Genomic DNA, 18,017 nt, shown 5'->3' on the forward strand with positions numbered 1-18,017 from the left:
CGGGCATGTCTGTCTGTGTGAGGGTATCAGATTTGTAGCTACGGACAGTTGTGAGCTGCTATGTGGGTGCTGGGAATTGAACCCAGGTCTATCTGGAAGAGTGGTCCGTGCTCTTAGCCTCTGAGCCATCTCTCCGGCCCCAGGCAGGGTCCTTTTAAAAGAGAGCATAGTGAATGAACACAGGTGGTGCTCATAGTGGCTGCAGCTGAAGTTGAATTCTGTCAGAACCCTGAGGACAGGCCAGTACGGATGCCTGAATACTAACACCCATTAAACATTGTCAAAAGGAAAAGAGCTTCCTGCTGAAAGAGTAGTCTCTTGGCAGCCATCTGAGGGTCCCTGACGTGTTCCTTTGCTTTGCAGGAATGTAAGTTCAGCTGGAGAGGAGGCCCGCCGAAGGATGCGGGAGTGTGATGGGCTCACGGATGCCTTGCTGTATGTGATTCAGTCTGCGCTGGGAAGCAGTGAGATCGATAGCAAGGTTGGTGGTGTTTGCACAGATCCAGATTCGTAGTGATTCCAAGTACTCCGGGGTTTAAACAACTACTAGCCGCCTTGGGAAGCTATCACATGGTTTCATTCTTACGTTCTGAGCTCTATCATGGTAGAACTCCAGTGTTGATCCAACATCTAAGCCATGCTCACTTAGAACCAGCATTTGAGAGTTGCTGATTTTGGAAGTTCAGTAAGTTAAAGTGAAGTTTAGATTGTTGTAAGTAAGTCATACCAGGGTGGTCCTGATGAGTAAACTTTCACAAATCTGAGCCTCCAGCTTGAACTGTAAAAAAAAATAATCAACTCTTGAAGACACTGGAATTCTCTGAAATTTGAATAATTATAAATTCGTGTGAACTAAGCTTTAATAACTAATTATATTAATTACATTAAGGACTGTTTTTAAGTGCCTGCAAAACCTTTTTTAAATTTCCAGAATGTTCAATCAATGCTTCCAGCATGCTGTGTCTCAATGTCACTGCACTGTGTTAGTTCGAAGACTCAAAGAGAATTAGTTGTTAGGTGGGCCTTTCCGGTTGTTGAGATATCTTGTTCTCTCTTTATTAAATTAGCTATTCCCAACAATTAGAAACTTGTAATCTTATAGTGTCCTCATATATAGCCGTATGTCACCTACACTTTTAAAACTAATGCATGTGACAAATGCCACTCTTTAACCAGGACTTCTCTGGAGCTACTGTTATAGACATTCAGAGCAGAGCAGGGCTTTGTTATGAGAGCCTGTGCATTGGGCTTGCTGAACACCCTCTCTGGCCTCTATGTACACACTAGATGCCAACAGCTTTCCCCACACCCATCTACCCACAATGGTACAGTTGACACAAAAACACATCTCAACTCAAAGGGCATAAGACAGAGTTTATTACGGAGCCAAATTTTAAAATTTTAGTGACCATGGTCTGGGAACGTGGATTTAGGTTACTCCAAGTCCCAATTTTTCAACATAAAATCAGTTGCATGGAGTTCTTTAAAATTGTGTTGGTGGGAATATCAGAGAAGATGGGTTAAAATAAAATGGAAAGAACTTTGTTTTAGGCCTTAGATGCTGCTTCATTGGTAGAAAGCCAGAGTTCTGTGAATACGTTCCAAAAGGTCTGGCTTGTTACAGGATGTTAGGTGGGATGGTTGGAGGGGTCAGGAGGGCAAAGAGTGATTATTTAGTAAGTTAAAGATTACACATAATAAGTTCTGAGTAGATTCTGGATCTGTAACTTTGAAAACACTCCGCAGTCATGGAAGTTTTAGTCGGTCAGCCCGTACAGCCATATTCTCTTCGGGAATTCTCATCCATAGTAGCAAACAACAGTATCTCCAGACATGGAACCTGTCCTATGAGGAGTTCAGCTGGCATCGCTATGAGCCGCTGCTTTGACCCCATGGTTTCCAGCTCTGACTCTTCATCAGAGTTGCCTCTGGAACAACTGGTGAAGACACCTGCTAGGGATCCCATTACCCGTCTCCACAATCCAACACCCCACTCTGGCCTCAAGTATTTATCCACATAAGAATGAGTCATGGTCTGATGATATTGCAGGCTAAAGTCTTGCCTGACTGAGTAGATGGAGCTTTGAAATGTACCATTTAGGAAGTGTGCATAAGGTAACATAGTTGTAAAATCAGATGGAGAACAAATACATGGGTTCAATTTGTATGGTGTTTGCTTACAGTGCTTCAGGGGACCCCCGTGTTCAAGCCCCAGTACCGCATAAATGGTGTGAGGTGGCACAAACCTGAATTCTGGCACTAAGTGAAGGCTGGAATATCAGAAGTCCATGGCCATTCTCAGCTACATTGAGTTCAGTGTGAGCCTGGATTTCATGAAACCTTGTCTCAAAATAAGACAACAACAAAAGAACAATAATTAGGGGCTAGACAGGCAGCTCGGCAGTTACGAGTACTTTATGCTCTTGCAGAGGTTCTGAGTTCAGTTTCCAGATTCCACAGTGCAGCTCATAACTGTCTATAACTCCAGTTCCAGGGGGGAATCCAATGCCCTCATCTGGTTTTTGCCAGTATCAGGCATACACACGTTACACATATTTACATGCAATGAAATAATCATGTACATAACATAAAAATAAATCTTAAATAATAGCTCATTGTGCTTAGACATTCATTAGCTTTATGGGTGAGTTGGTGTAACCCTTCTTAACTTTGACTATACATTACAGTTACTAGGAAACTTAGGAAGTTTTACTGATGTCTGAGCCTGTCACCCTGAAGATTTGGGCTTAAGGTGTCTTGCAGGAGTATGGTCTCACAAACACCGTCTGCATCCAGTTGTACACATCATGGTCCTCCCATCATCACTGCTCTCTAGGCAGAAGACCAGCCGTGAACCATATACTACTAATCTCAAGCATGGGATGTTGTATAATCAAGACTTAAGCATCCCACTCTTGAAAAGCCCTCAGTAACCATTGTAGACCTATTAATATTGTTGACAGGAAAATTACATCCCTAAAATTGTGACCAGCCAAGAAATCTTGAGTGTTTACAGGAGCCTGTTAGCGTGATAGACACATGAGTTATGAAAGAGCTCATGTAGATAGTTCACTGCCATGGTCATGCTGAGACTTTCGTATTCACAGTAGCAAAAGGCTGAGGTGTGGAGAAGCTAAGTCTGTGAGTCTGGCAAATACAAAACAGCTTTCATGCTATCTGAACCTTGCTGGTGAATAAAAGCCACTGCCTTGTGTCTCCACCAAGCTCCCTTACTCCCTTCTCTCGAGTTTTAGGCGGTTTTCAGGCATGGGGCATGGGCACCATTATCCTCTGTGGCATTGGCGACATTGTCTGACTGTTTGGATGAGCAGACACCTAAGACTCCTGAGAGACCTGGGAGATGGTCTGTTTTGATGTCCATGTTTTTTCTAAAAGATGAAATAGAAGCGGAGGGCTTCTCCAGGCTCGAGTGAGAAGACTTGAGTATCCCTGATGCATAGAGAATGTGCTAAGCTGGGCATCCGAACAGGGCCGGTAACCAGTGCCCTCTCCATCCACTCTCTAGAGCACTGTACCTGAGTGCCCTCAACTTGTGACAGGAAGGACCATCATCACCACATGCCCTGACGGATGGAGGGCTCCATCTAGTGCGATAAATTACTCCACCATGCTTTGCTGGCTGGATCGTTCTATTGACTTTTAACGTATTATTATTGCACCATAATTTTCCACTCAGCCCTCAGCTTGGCCGCTTCTGAGCTTTCCCAATGACAAGTTAGAAGGGGAAACATGAGTGCACATTCTTTATAAGGCCAAAGAAGTTAATGAATAAGAGCCTGGATTCCATGCAAGCTCGTGGCTCTGCTCCTGTAATTGGGACAGTTTATTGAATGGGTAACATATGGTAGAGCCCTCCACAGATGACTCCCAAATTAGCCTGTTCTAATAGAAAATAAGGAGTCAAAATGACCCTGGTGACCAAGAAGAGCACTAAAACGCGCTGTTGACAGTAATGGATGGTGCAAACATAGCCACCAGACATCACATGCCTTCTGCTGATGTCGCTGGTCTTCTCTTTTTTTCCACACTCCCTTTTGAGGAATACTCTTGAGCTTGGAACCTACTAACCACAGCCAGACTGCCCAGCTCCGGGAAGCTCTGTAAGAGGCACACTTTCCCCTCTCTGGACCCTCTCCTTCCTACCCTCCCAGCTCCCTCTTTCTCTCCAGCCTCTTCCCCACACCACCTCCCCAAATGCAGAATGATTACAAAGCACCCCTTGAAAATCCAGATTTAGTCTCCTTAGTCCTGTTAGAGGAACCACAAAGCCCCAGGGGAGACAAACAGCAAGATGAGGAGGAAGCTTATTCTCTGGTGAGCTTGATGGAAGAGACATCAGTTTGAGATGATTTGAAAATTGTCCTGGCTTGTGCTGTAACTTTTCCCTTTCAAGGAGAGAAGTGTCTGTCTCTCATGTGTCCTCCTATGCTGGCCTGCTTTCATGCGGCTTCCTTTCCTGATGTGCAAAGGATGCTCGAGGCAGAAAATCAAGTTGACTCAAAGCCTGTGGGATCAGCAGCCATGAAACCTTGGCAAGCTGAAAAAGGAATAGCTGAGGATGGCACGGGCCCCAGAGTGTGTCCCGAGCACTGCTTTTTGTGACTGACAGTCACAACACCCCTAATCAGGTAAAGAGAATGGACTACCCTTTACGAGTGTTCTACCAACGAAGGCAGCAGGCCAGGATTTGAGTCACACAGCCTCTGCCTGTTCTGGCACCCATCTCAGACTGAAGAAGGGTGGCTTTCAGCAGTGAGCTACCTGAAGTTGGCTTCACCCATCCTCTTCCCTCTGCAGTATGAAATAAATTGTGTTTACTGCATTTAGTAGCCACATAGTGGGTCTCTGAAACATGATCGCCAAGGTGCAAGGGTTTGTTTGCAAAATAAAATTGGGGGGGTTCCTTTGACTTACTTTTTTCATTTCTTAAGATGAGTATTTTATTTTCTATCCCACCCTGCCCCGGTCCATTTCTTAAGTCCAGAGCAAATTTTAAAAGGTCAATTTCAAGGCCCAGTGATATGGCTCAGCCAGTAAACATGCTTGCTGCACAGGGCTGCTGGCAACGTGATTCTGATCTATACAGCCCACAGCAGAAAGGAAGAAACTTCTCCATAAAGTTGTCTTCTGACCTCCACATGTGTGCTGTGGGATGCACAAATACATAGGCAGAAATACACAGACAAACAAACACATACACGGTAAATAAAATGTATTCTTTTAAAGTCAGCTTTCTTTCAGGGAAGCACTTTCTTCAGGGGGTCAGTGGTCAAGTGCAAAGGACAAATGTGTATCACCCGATCTCTTTTTCAACTCTCTTGTTCCCCTATAGCAGCCTAGGGTATGTTTTGCCCTCGATAGTGGTGACCATAACATGGACATGCTGGTTTACAAAAGCATTATTTTAAGACAAGCCTCAAGTTGGCTCCATCCTGCAGGTTGCAGCTGATTGAGCCTTGTTCTAAGCTTCTAGAAGCTTCTAGGACCTATTTTGCCTCACCTCCACAACTTACTGGTGGCAGCAACAAATGGCACCAAGTCTCTAAGTTCATCCCATCCTCTCCACAGCCCTGGGATGCTGGTGCTTTTATCATTACTGGTTTACCCCTGAAGAAACAAAGGCACAAGACAGTCACTATGCAAAGAGCCACACAGCCATCTGGCAGAGCTAAATTCACACCAAAGCCAAGTTGTGTGCCCCATGCTCAGGGTCCCCCATATGTGGTCTCCAGCATTTCTGACACTGTGTATCAGCCAGAGCAGAACTAAAGCCACTACCTGAGATTTTAGTGCCATGGGTTCCTAAACTCCAGGTAGGAGTTACTTGTAAATGGTGATCTTGTAGTTGTAAATTTGTTCAGTTCTCACAAGTCCATTTTGATTACCCATGACTGGTGTCTGTTAAAGTACATAATATTGATGATTATTGCCCCTTGAGTGAGAAATGGGTCTGAGGACCCTCCAGGCTTATCCAGATTCTTCCCTTTGCAGCTGTTAGTGGAGCCCTTGAAAGCAGGAGCTAAATGCAGTGAGGACCATGGAAGATTGACTACATTTCCAGAGTGGAGCTGTTTGCTGATTGGCTTACACTCACTCCTCCCTGCCTTTTCAGGATGGGGGCATCTGCTGATTGACTTACACTCACTCCTCTGTTTCCCTTTTTCTTTTGGGGATGCTACAGACCGTTGAAAACTGTGTGTGCATCTTGAGGAACCTCTCATACCGGCTAGCAGCAGAAACGTCTCAGGGACAGCACATGGGCACAGATGAGCTGGACGGGCTGCTCTGTGGGGAGGCCAATGGCAAGGATGCGGAGAGTTCCGGGTGCTGGGGCAAGAAGAAGAAGAAAAAGAAATCCCAGGATCAGGTGATGCTACATGCTCACAGCTGCATGCAATTATCCCCTTCCTCACTAAGATACTAAAAGCTGCATCAATACCTAGAGATACAGGGCTGTGCATTTACAATGTATGGTGAAACCGCTAACATGTCTGTATGATTTTCCTGTCTTCTACTTCAAGCTGGATAGAACCTTTCAAAGTAAAGAAAAAGCCATCAGCATACTCTGGTTCCTATAGTGTAGGTAGAGGCAGGTACGCTTGTGCGTTGGGGGACAAATGCATTGAGTCCTCTTTAGAGATGGTGAAGGTGGCTGCCATGAAAGTGATAGAATGCCCAGGACAGGAAAGAGCAGGGAAGCAGGGAAGCTGACAGAGGAGACATGATATACAGCACATGTTTGACAACAGGTTTCAAAAGGGTTGGTTATTGTCTTATTTAACCTTGAAAAGTGGGGATGAGAGTTCATGGGCTTTACAAGTGAATGATGTCAGAATTTTGGTCTTGGAGAACAATTTTAGTAAGTTTGGAACACTGCAGCTGGAGAACAAAACCTCCTCAACATAGGGTGCTCTGCACTGTAGACACCTGTAGGAAGGTTTCCCTGCCGCACTGTGAAGGCCATTAGGCAGCTCTCCTCAAGCTGGTGGTGAGATGGCCTTCAGTCTGTTCCTGGGGTTCCTGGGGTATAAAAGCCCTCACACCCAGTGCCTCTAGGACAAGACGTGGTGGAGCTGCCATCTACAAGCAGCTGAGAACCCCGCACTGGAGTAGGCCTTTCCCAGACACTGCATCTGTGTGATGGACACGAAGCCTCTGGCATTCCCCTCAACCCTGCAAAACATGTCCACCTGTCCTCAGACAGGAAAGTCTCACAGTCAGCAGTCACACATCCAGTGTCCTTCTCTGGACACTGAGGTCACATGGCCAGCTTCTCCTGGACACTGTAGTAACGCACCCAATTGAGAATTTTGCTAACCCATGACCTGATTGACCTGAAGAAGTGTCTGCTAAGGAGATATGGGGCACACAGCCATGTCTGTAGCTACATTTTGAATCCAAGGCAGCAGTGGTAACTATCAGCTTTGTGCAGCCCCTGAGATTTTTGCAGGTGCTTCCCACATCTGAACCTGAATGTCCTGCTTACCCATGCCTCTGAAAGGGCCATGCTACATGGCCTGGACAAAGCTGTCTCACTCTGAGATCTGATCCCCAGTTCTGCCTTTTCCTCTGTCACAGTCAGAGCTTTGCATCTCTAATCTTCTTCCCGAATGGATTGAAGGACTGAACTGTGAATCTTAACCCAGCCACTTAATACCCTCCCACCACAGTGCTGCAAAAGACATCTCATCCATGTTCACTGAATATTTGAATGCCAGTGTTATGCTAGCTTCTATGTCATCCTTCAGTATTGTTCTAGGACATCAGGGACCCAGAATATACATTTCTTCACATTTCTCCCCTTGAGCCAACTAAACCGGGAACTTAGGAGAACACAATGGGTTCTCCCTGTCTGTAGCCATGCTCTGTGACCACAGGGCCCACACAACTTTCCCTTGGAAATAACAGCCATGGCATAAAGATACAGAGGAGACAGCATCTCCCATCACCATAGGAATGTGCTGGGAAAGCGCTGAAGGCTGGACTGCTAAGATGGGCCAGGCAAATCTACAAGGTGCATTTAAGAAACAACTCTAAATTATCAGTCTTAACAGAAGGAGCTTTTGACTGATGTAGCACCCACTCCCATGACTGGCTTCACCCCCAGTTTGAGCAGCTACACCCTTGCCTGAGCCTTTCAGTTGACACTAGTGCCTTGCTTCATAAAATCCTGACCTGACACAGAACCATTCCAGCTGTGCCTGGATGTCCCTTAAGAACTCTTGGATGGCAGAGGGGATCAGTGTTGATTGGGTTCAAAGAAATGAGTACCCAGAAGAGAAGGAACATTACGGGCCTCACTCAATCACAACCCTTCTCTCAGGTTGTAAGCCTCCCTGTGAAGCCCCGAGGAGAAGGACTTTGTAGTTTTCACACTATGCTTGTAGCCATATACTACGATATTTTCAACTTTCCAACACTGAGAATGATAAAACCATTCATAGAATTTTATGATTTTTGCCAAAAGTCAACATAAAATTGTTCATGCTTCATTGCTCGCATTTTTTTCTAAGAATTTTCGTGAAGAATGTTTTGCTAAAACCTCTAAAAGATGCAGTGGAATGGTGTTGTCTACAAAGACTCTTGGTATTCAAATATCTACCAAATCTTTGGTCTGGTTTGGTTTGGGGTTTTGTTGTTGTTTGTTTATTTGTTTGGTTGTTTAGTTGGGGGTTTGGGGTTGTTTTGTTTGATTTGGTTTGAATTTTGGTTTTAGATTTTCACCATGAGCTAAATATATATAAAAAAAACTATCAGGAAGTTCCAAAACTTCAATATCAAACTTAATTGGGGATGTGAACCGACAACTTCGATTGTTTTAAAAACCATCCACTATATTTTGTAAATTTCAATATATTTTTAAAATAATCTTGTAGTTACAGACTGGTGGGGGAAAAACAGGGGTGAAGGTCCAAAGACTGAAAACAGTTATGACAGAATATAAAATAAATGAGGGATATAGGCAAGGCTTGGGGGTTTCATGCTGTCTTCAAGGGAGAGAACTGTGGTCTATGGTGGGACTGCTGGGGCCAGTCCAGCTTCTCCAGGTCAGACTAAGCAGTGATTTCGTCCAGTAGGACTTTGCACATGAGGATGAGGCCACCATTCAGAAACAGGAGTGAAGGAGCCTATGGGAATTGGGGGCAGGACTCGGAGCCCAGTTCATCACTTTTACTAAGTTACAGGAGCCTGAGAAATGCAGATTTCCAAGGCCTCTGTAGAACATAGCGTAGTTGTCTCCTCTGAGTCTAGAACAGCAGACTACCTTCTACCTGGAAATCCCCAAGTTTACCTAGAAGCATCCAGGGAGTTCTCCATATATAGCTTCAAAGATGGTCAAAATATCATCTGACCCCAAGACCACTACTGCCCCAAAGTCAGGAGCTGGTTCTGCCTTGCATTTGTCCTTAGCTGCTGTGTGTGCTGGATACATGCTCAGCCCTAGCCACACCATCACCCCGCATGCCTGCGTTTTAAGGAGTAGTTAGTGATTTGAAGGAAATATATAATACAAGCTTTAAAAAGTAGTAGAAGACATTTGCGTATACAAATATAGGTACATAGATGATGAAGACACAGATGAACCTTCCTCAATTTCATGATATGCATGTTGTATGAAAAATAAAATATGTGTGCAAAATATTCTAGAAAAATACAATGACGTCCAAGGTGACTGGTTCTGGTCACACTTAGAAATGTCATTTAAAAGTAATGTTCAATCTGGGTGCCTGTGGTACACACTTGTAGTCCCAAACATCATGAGTCTGAAGGAGGAAGATAGTCATGAGTTCAAATACAGCCTAGCCCATATCATAAGACCCTGTCTGTAAACAAAACCAAGATGTTGGGATATTGTTCAGCTGTAGAAAGTTTCCCAGGAGGCATAAGGCCCTGGATCTGATCTCCACTACAATATAATTATAATTCCAAAAGGTCCTGGGTAGAGAACTCAGTGTATTACTATAAAAATGAGTGACTCCTATTCTGTTGTTTAATATGCCCCAGAGAAAGGCAGAAAGGCCTATATAAAACCAAAGGGTTTGTATGCACAACGAAGGCCTCCAACTAAGGAGGAGCCAGATACTAACCAGGAAACCAAGTCATGACATCACAATTGGCTTAATGATGACCCTGGAGCCAGCTGTTTTCTAGATATTGGCATCCCCCCTTAAATTTGACTTTAGTGGGCCAGGCATGGTGTATACTCCTTTAACCACAGCACTTGGAAGGCAGAGGCAAGTGGATCTCTGAGTTTGAGGCCAACTGGTCTACAAATCAAGTTCCCTGGCCAGCCAAAGCTACATAGTGATATATAGTCTTAAAAAAATGGCGTTTGTGTTTTGGACCTTAGAAGAACCTATACCATTCTGCAGGTCAGATTTAGTTATAAAATCTCAGAAATGTTTCCTTTTATTTCCTTGATGGGGTAATTCAGGAAGATGTATACTATGAAGGAATGCCACATACTTGCTTTCATTCAATGAAGTGGTTGCTATGGAAACATAGCTGAACTGTCACCCTGAGTACAGACCCTGTGAAAAGTATGTGCTTTACCCTCTCCTGTGACTCTGCTCAGGGTCTGGTGTTGAACCACAAAGCTGGTAGTGCCAGGTGTCCCTTTCTGAATAAAACTTCCCAAAGGGACTGCCCATCAGGATTCTCTCTGTCTCACAGTTCAGTTTTATGATGACAATCTAGCCTCTCAGGGCAATGGGGAAACCTAAAAAGGTAGAAGACAAATTAATATTTCCCCTTTTGTACAAAGGAGCCCTTTGAGGTTTGTTTTTAGCATGTGGCCAAGGACCTGGTAACAGAACACTGATGGGTTCTGCTCCACCATAGCTGAAGGGTCACACCACACTGTCCTGCTGTTGGCTGCAAGCCAAGCAGACCTAGGTCTCACTCAGTCACCCAGCATGAGCCTGACACCAGGAAAAAAAACTGCTGAGATAAAACAAGCAAAAACAGCAGGGCACTCTAGAGCTCAGATCCCATATCCCAGGAGTCACCAGGAAGAGCTCCTGTCAAAGAGATGAAAGGTCAGGTATGTGTTCAAACAAGTGACAGGAAATTGATCAGACACCAAACATGATTCTGGCCCGGTGTTTAAACAGAAAAAAATCTTCTCTTGTGATCATCTTTGTTGCATGATCTATTGCATGCTTATCAACGTAAGAGATAACATTTTGCTTTTTGCAGATATCTTTCTTTGGTTGTAGATGCTAAATGCTTAGGTTAGTGAAAGGTTTCCTCTGTGAAACTCTCCTTGGCATCCCACTACTTCACTGGGAGAATGACTCCTCATAGCCAAATCAAACCTCAGCTCCACCCTTCCAAACCAACCCCGTGTAAAAATGCCCACTGGTCCCTAATTGATTCCATCTCTTTAGTTAGACTCCTGTCATAATCTCTGGAGTTGGACACATCAGTGAGTCCCACAGAGGATGGACAGAAGGTCTGTGTGGATCTTATTCCCATATGCGACTTTCAGTCTAACTCCTAGCTCCAGTTACACTATATGGTCATCAAGTGTGGCTGCTGGTGCCTCTAGGTCTTTCTGGGGTCTTGTTTTAAGTGGGTGTTCACAGCCAGGATTTGTCCAGACTCATTTTTTTCTTTCCTGAAGAGATACTATATCCAAGTGGCTATGAGATGGCACAATCTTCTCTTTCCTGGGTTTTCATCTCCACTGCCTCATATCACACTGATAATCAGCATCTAGAATTTTCAAGAAACCTAATCTAACACACATTCTACCTCTACATCATCATGTAAGAGCTTAGAATATGTGGGCTGGAGAGATGACTTAGTCAATAAGGTACTGAGTTCTCTCTCTAGAGTTATATAAACTAAGAAGCTGAGCATGGCAGTGTGTCCTTCCAATTCCAGTGCTTGGGGTAGGGAGATGGAATCTCTAGACTACATATATGTTCTTCCTGAATAGAGAGACATCGTCTAAAAAAATTAAAAGATGGATTGTGCCTTAGGAACAACACCTGAAGTTATTATACTCTGGCCTATGTACATATGCACACACACCTGAAAAAGGCATGCAAACACACACACACACACACACACACACGTGTACACTTAAATATATAGATATAGACAAGCGGACATACATACCTTAGAATTGCATGAATAGAATTAAATGTGTGTCAAAACATCCTTGCAAATGCTGTTCTATATCATACTGGAATAAAAGAATACTTGGCCTCAAGGGATTAGCATAGCATTTTGAATGCTACCATGTACCCCATCACCTGCCACACTTTCTTGAATTCTTGCTATTTTAGTACTGGACTTCAGTCTTTTGGAAGTCCACCAAGTCGTGTGTATGAAATTGGCCTAAGAATGAGACTCTGATACTAAATAGCATGCAATATCTCAAGGCACAAATGTGAATGTTATTACTCATTCAAAATGTTACACTAGAGATTTGAATCCATTTGACAGTGTTTCCTATCAGACAAAACAAATGTTAATTATGAAAAGAAATCCAAATAGTTTCCACCTCTGGGTACTGTATGGACAGATGCAACCAACAACAGACAAAATACTCAGGAAAAAAGTCTGTTCCAAACACATTCAGACTCTTGCATTATTCCTGAAATAATAAGGGATAGCCACTATATACACATAATTTATACTATGTTATACACAGTAAGTGATATTGACATGATTTATATGTACAGGTTTTATGCAAACACTACACCATTTTTGTGTGGGAATTTGAGCGTGGACTTTGCTATCTGCTGGGAGTCCTGGAATTGATACTGAATCCAAAACACTAAGGAATAACTGCATATGTACCCATCATATGTAAATAGTATGTAGACAAAATAGAAACACACTATAAGAAGACATACACAAGCACACACAATATCCTTGCCTGTGGGAACACAGTTTACAGTTCATACACCCATCAATTTGGATGTTTTCCATTCCGTATACATCCATAGCTTTGTTTGACCTTTCAGAGTACAATGACACTCTGTTGGTTGGGTGTAGACATATATGTTCTTCTAGTAAGTCTTCCCAACCACTCTATAGTTCTCAGGAGCAGATGCTATGTGTCTTTGAGAGCTCTTACCCTTAGGATACTGAGACCCTCTTCCTGGTACAAGAACTCTTCACATACACAGTCCATAAGCAGAAATCGAGAAAGAATACAAGCGTTCCCTTCCCCCTCCACACATCACTGATGTCCAGGTGCCCTGTGCCTCATAGCAGAAACTCAGCTGCTGGGAGCTCTGCAAAGTATAGCGCTTTCCCAGAACAGCCTGAATCCTCTGCAAAGTTCCCTTCAGTGTTGCCTTAGTGAGCAAAACCAATGGAGTATGAAGTAGGTTCATGGAGAGATCTCTCTGAGAGAAGTATCATTGTTCAAGTTATATAGCAATGCCTACACAATTTATTAGATCTTTTATTCATTTCATTATTCATAAACTCTGCAGGGAATGCAGCCCCTTCTCACTTCCATTCAGGCCACCTCTTCTCTACCTGACTTGGCCCGTCTGTGATAGGGAGAAGTGTAGGGAAAACCTACTGTTCTCCTGCCAGCCACTTATCACCTGATATAGCACGTCCTGGCAAATAGCCATTTAGTCTGGGAAGCAGAACAGCTACTGAAAATTCCATCCTGGACTCATGCCATAGCGTGCTGACCCAAGCCTTATAGAAAATTTGGGTTGCTTCCAAATTTTCTCTGATGTAAACTGTAGTAAACATCTGTGTAGTCAAATCTCACCTACCTCTTTAATCGCTTCTTTCAGACTTATTCTCTTGCATGAAACACATAGACTAAACGAATGTCTTTTTTATTTAAATTAGAAACAAGCTTTTGATACACAAACCAATATTTATATTTTTGCATGTGTATGGCATGTGTAAATACAATTGTGTTCAAATATAAATATACATGTTTGTGTATAAGTGTGTATACACGCACATGTGGAAGCCACAGCTTTCTCAATTACATGCCTTGTTTTTTTTTTAAGACAGGTTTCTCACTGAACGTATAGCTTAACCATTTGTCAAAGTCAATGGAGTCAGGCAACTCCAGACATCCTTTTGTGGTTGCTTCCCCATGTGTGGGGATTCCAAGTGGATGCCACTATGCCTGCCTTTTTTCAGTGCCTGCTGGGTTTTCAAACTTAAGTTCTTGTGTTTGAACATTCTGACCGAGTCTCCAGTATTTGTCTGTGAGTGATAATTTAAATAGATGAATTTAGTTTTACATACATAATCACCCAGTGACTCTGTCCTTTGTGGCACTATTGGTGAGCTTAAGTTTTCATGTCTTAATGTCACAGTTGCCTTCTTCTTTCCAGATAATTTTCTTTTGACTAGTAACCATGGTTTTGTTTTGCTACTTAATACCACTTCCTTTCTGGCCATATGCTGCTTTCTGTCACTTCTGCTGGCTGCAGCCTCGTCTCACTCCCCTCTCACCCCACCATATGCTGGGATCGTGTTGACTTAAGACACCATATTCAGTGTCACAGGAACAACACGTTGCACATTCCCATGACAATTGGCTGCTCAGTCCCATTGTTTCCATCCATACCTGAGATTCCTCTCCTTCATCACTGCTAATAGCACGTCAAAGGCGTGGTTTAAGTTCGGGAATTCACAGACTGAAAGATATGTCTGATTTAATTATCTTAGTTTTACCTGACTGCTCACTACTCCTTGCCATCAAAAAGGATTCCTAGTCTATTGGACCAGGGTTTTCAGGTCTAGCACTGAAAACATTTTGCAGCAGATAATTCTCTGTGTTGGTTCTGTCTGGTGCGTTAGTTTTTCTCAGCATCCCTAGGCTCTACCAGTGGATGCTAGTAGCTGTTAACAACCAGCTGAAGCAACCAACTGTAACAACCAAAACTCCTTCCAGACATGGCCAGTTGCCCCTTTGAAAGGGACAACTCTACAGTGAGCAAGCCCATCTGAGTGACCGAACAAATAACCAAGACAGCAGAGTTGGCAGAAAGACATTAACATGCCAGAGACAGTGCTTCTACAGATAGCAGAATTTGGTGTCCCTAGGCTAGATGGGAAGCAGGAGGAGGAGAATTCAGGATAAATACAGTGCTGCTCCAATGGTCTCAACACAATGATGCAGAAAAGGATACAAATGAATCCAGTAAGGCTGAGTTGCCCTAGTAACACATCTTCCATGGAATATATGCCCATCCGCCATGGCTATCCCCAAGGTATCCCCGGATGCCTTTGTCCTGATACTTTGTAGCAAAACAAGTGTCGAGTCTCTTCCCATTGGAGTCTCTTCCCATTGTCTGCAAGTAGAGCCTACAGACAGTGTAGTGTCTCACAAACACAGCTGATTAGTCCCATCAACTCTGCCCAGCCTCAGCTACGCATGGTAACCTCTGTACAGTGCTTGCAGAAATCCACACGACTAAGCTACCCTCACTTTTAGAATTCCTAAGAAACATGAAATATCCTTTCCCTTCTGGATTACAGTTAGAGTTTTTAAATCCCCATCTCCTCCATCTTTCTCCCACCACATCCCTATCCCCCAAAGACTGGAAGTGATCAAGTAAAAATTATTTTGTGCTGTTCAGCCCACCCCATGCAATAACAACAGTGGGGAGAACTTGGGATTGGATTGTTGCTTTTAAAGGCTTTTTATCCAGTCTGCAGCCCAATTAAATCAAACCCCGCTTGAGAAAACATTCTGTATATATTTTACAACTTGTGACTTCCATGGGAAAGAAAAATGGGATCTCAAGTCAGACTCTTCCCCCATTGCTGCAAATTCACTCCCTTTATCTTGCAGCAATTCCTGCCTTACTGGAATTCCTTTAGGTAGAGTTTGCCTGCACATACATAATGGCTGTGGTTGGCCCTAATTGGCCAAGAAATCTAGGAACTATGGATACATTCTGCTGGTGAGGCTGAACTTTGCTGTCTGTGTTCCTAAGATACAACTCACCAAGAAAACATATTTTTGGAGTGTAATTTTAACTGGCTGAGACTAGAGTGAGGCTATGACACTTTGGCCAGAGGAAGCCAGTCTTCTGACACTTCTCCTTTGATGCAATAAGTGCTTTTTATTTGTTAGCAAGTCCATGGTACAAAACCTAGGGCATGCCAGCATCCCATGAACCACCACACCAGCATCCCATGCACCACCATGCCAACATCTCATGCATCACCAAGCCAGAATCCCATGCACCACCACACCAGCATCCCATGAACCGCTATGCCAACATCCCAGGAACCACCACACCAGCATTCCATGTACCACAACACAGGCATCCCGTATACCACCACACCAGTATCTTATGAATCACCATGCCAGCATATCATGGACCACTATACCAACATCCCATGTACTGCTATGCCTACATCCCATAAACCACCATGTCAGCATCCCATGAACTACCCTACCAGCATACCATGGACCACCATACCGACATCCCATGAACCACCACGCCAGCATCCCTGGTGCTCTCACTGTGTTTTGTCCTATTCCAGTTTGCTTATCTTTGTTTTATCCTACTTTTTAATATTACTCTTTAGATGCCTATTTGTTTTCCAACAAGATCCAGAAAGGGTGTGGATTTTGAGGGGAGAGAAGATGGGGATAATGTCTACTAGTTATTTTTAAGTATAAAATTACTTCTTGTTGCTTACTATTATAATGTTCTGATATATAAAAGTGGCAGTTTATCTTGCTACCCAATAGCACCTGAGCATATATGACTCACCCACCAACATGTTGTCACATATCTGCAGCTATCTAATAAATACACACTGATGAAAAAGACAGCATCTTCAACAACATCTTCTGGGAAAACTGGAGATTCACATGCACAAGAATGAAATTAAGACCCATATCTGTCACCCTACACAAAAACCAACCCCAAATATACCAGAGGTATTTATGATAAACCTTAAAGTGCTAGAAGAAACATAAGCAGTGCCCTACACAGTATAGGAATAATAAGGAATGGCATTCTAAATAGAACTCCATTTGTTCAGGAATTAAAGTCGGTAATTAACAAATGGGACGTCATAAAACTAAAAACTTCTATACAGCAAAGAAAGCACTCCACCAAGTGAAGAGGAAGCCTACAGAGTGGGAGAGATTCTCACAACTCTGCATCTGATAGGAGAATTCATGCCCTGAATTAACAAGTAAAAAGCAGACTCAAGAAAACAAATGACCAAATTTTAAAACTTCGGATATAGATCTAAACAGAGAATTCACAAAAGAAATATCTTTGAAAGTGTTCAACATCCTTAGTAATTAAAGAAATATAAGTTATAACTACTTTGAGATTTCATCTTTCCCCAATCAGAATGACTAAGTTCAAGAAAGCAATAATTGGAAGGAGGAAATAGAGGGGAGAAAAGATGTACATATAGTACTAATATCTGAAGGTATTTTAGTACTGCTATATATCACCATATGATCTATATGTAGCTTTATAAGAATTCTCAAACTGATTTCCATAATAGCTGGTCCAGTTTGCAATCACAATGAATAATGGTCCTCCTTCCTCCACATGCCCGTCATCATTTGCTCTTAGTATGTAGACATATGGACACACCTCATTACTGAAGACAGCACAAACTTTGGACACAGGTCCCTGAGATGTCCATAGAACTAATCTAAAGGCTCCTTTCTGTGGACTGATTCTCGTATTATCTAAAGTTGCTGTGAAGCTGCCAAAGGAGAAAAACAAATCCGTAGTCCTATCCAGCTGTAAAGTGTATGAACCACAAAAATGAGCAGCATCGCAAGATGCCCACAAGGGTACAATTGTGGCACTTCGATCTTTCAAGTAACCAACCACTACCTAATTGGACTTACAACCTGTTCAATGGGAGGAAATGCACACCTGGTCCTACAAACCCAGCAAGCTACCCATGGCTGGTTAGGTGATGGACCCTGGATGCTACTGACTCATTCCTAATCAGTATAATTTCTAGCATCTCTCTAAACACTTAACCTTGTACCCAGAGAT

At 43.2% G+C, this 18,017-nt stretch overlaps 1 protein-coding gene across 5 annotated transcripts in view; it reads left to right on the forward strand.

Moving 5' to 3' along the window:
• Nucleotides 1-18,017, forward strand: part of Ctnnd2 (catenin delta 2) — an 814,201-nt gene that overhangs the window by 696,495 nt on the left and 99,689 nt on the right. For all 5 annotated transcript variants that reach the window (XM_040757687.1, XM_040757684.1, XM_040757683.1 and 2 more), the window contains 2 exons: nt 364-481; nt 6,203-6,388. In XM_040757687.1, coding sequence (XP_040613621.1) covers nt 364-481; nt 6,203-6,388 — 304 coding nt within the window. The remainder of the gene's footprint in view (nt 1-363; nt 482-6,202; nt 6,389-18,017) is intronic.

The sequence above is a fragment of the Mesocricetus auratus genome, unplaced genomic scaffold (assembly GCF_017639785.1).
Source record: "Mesocricetus auratus isolate SY011 unplaced genomic scaffold, BCM_Maur_2.0 Super-Scaffold_100015, whole genome shotgun sequence".
Lineage (NCBI taxonomy): Eukaryota > Metazoa > Chordata > Mammalia > Rodentia > Cricetidae > Mesocricetus > Mesocricetus auratus.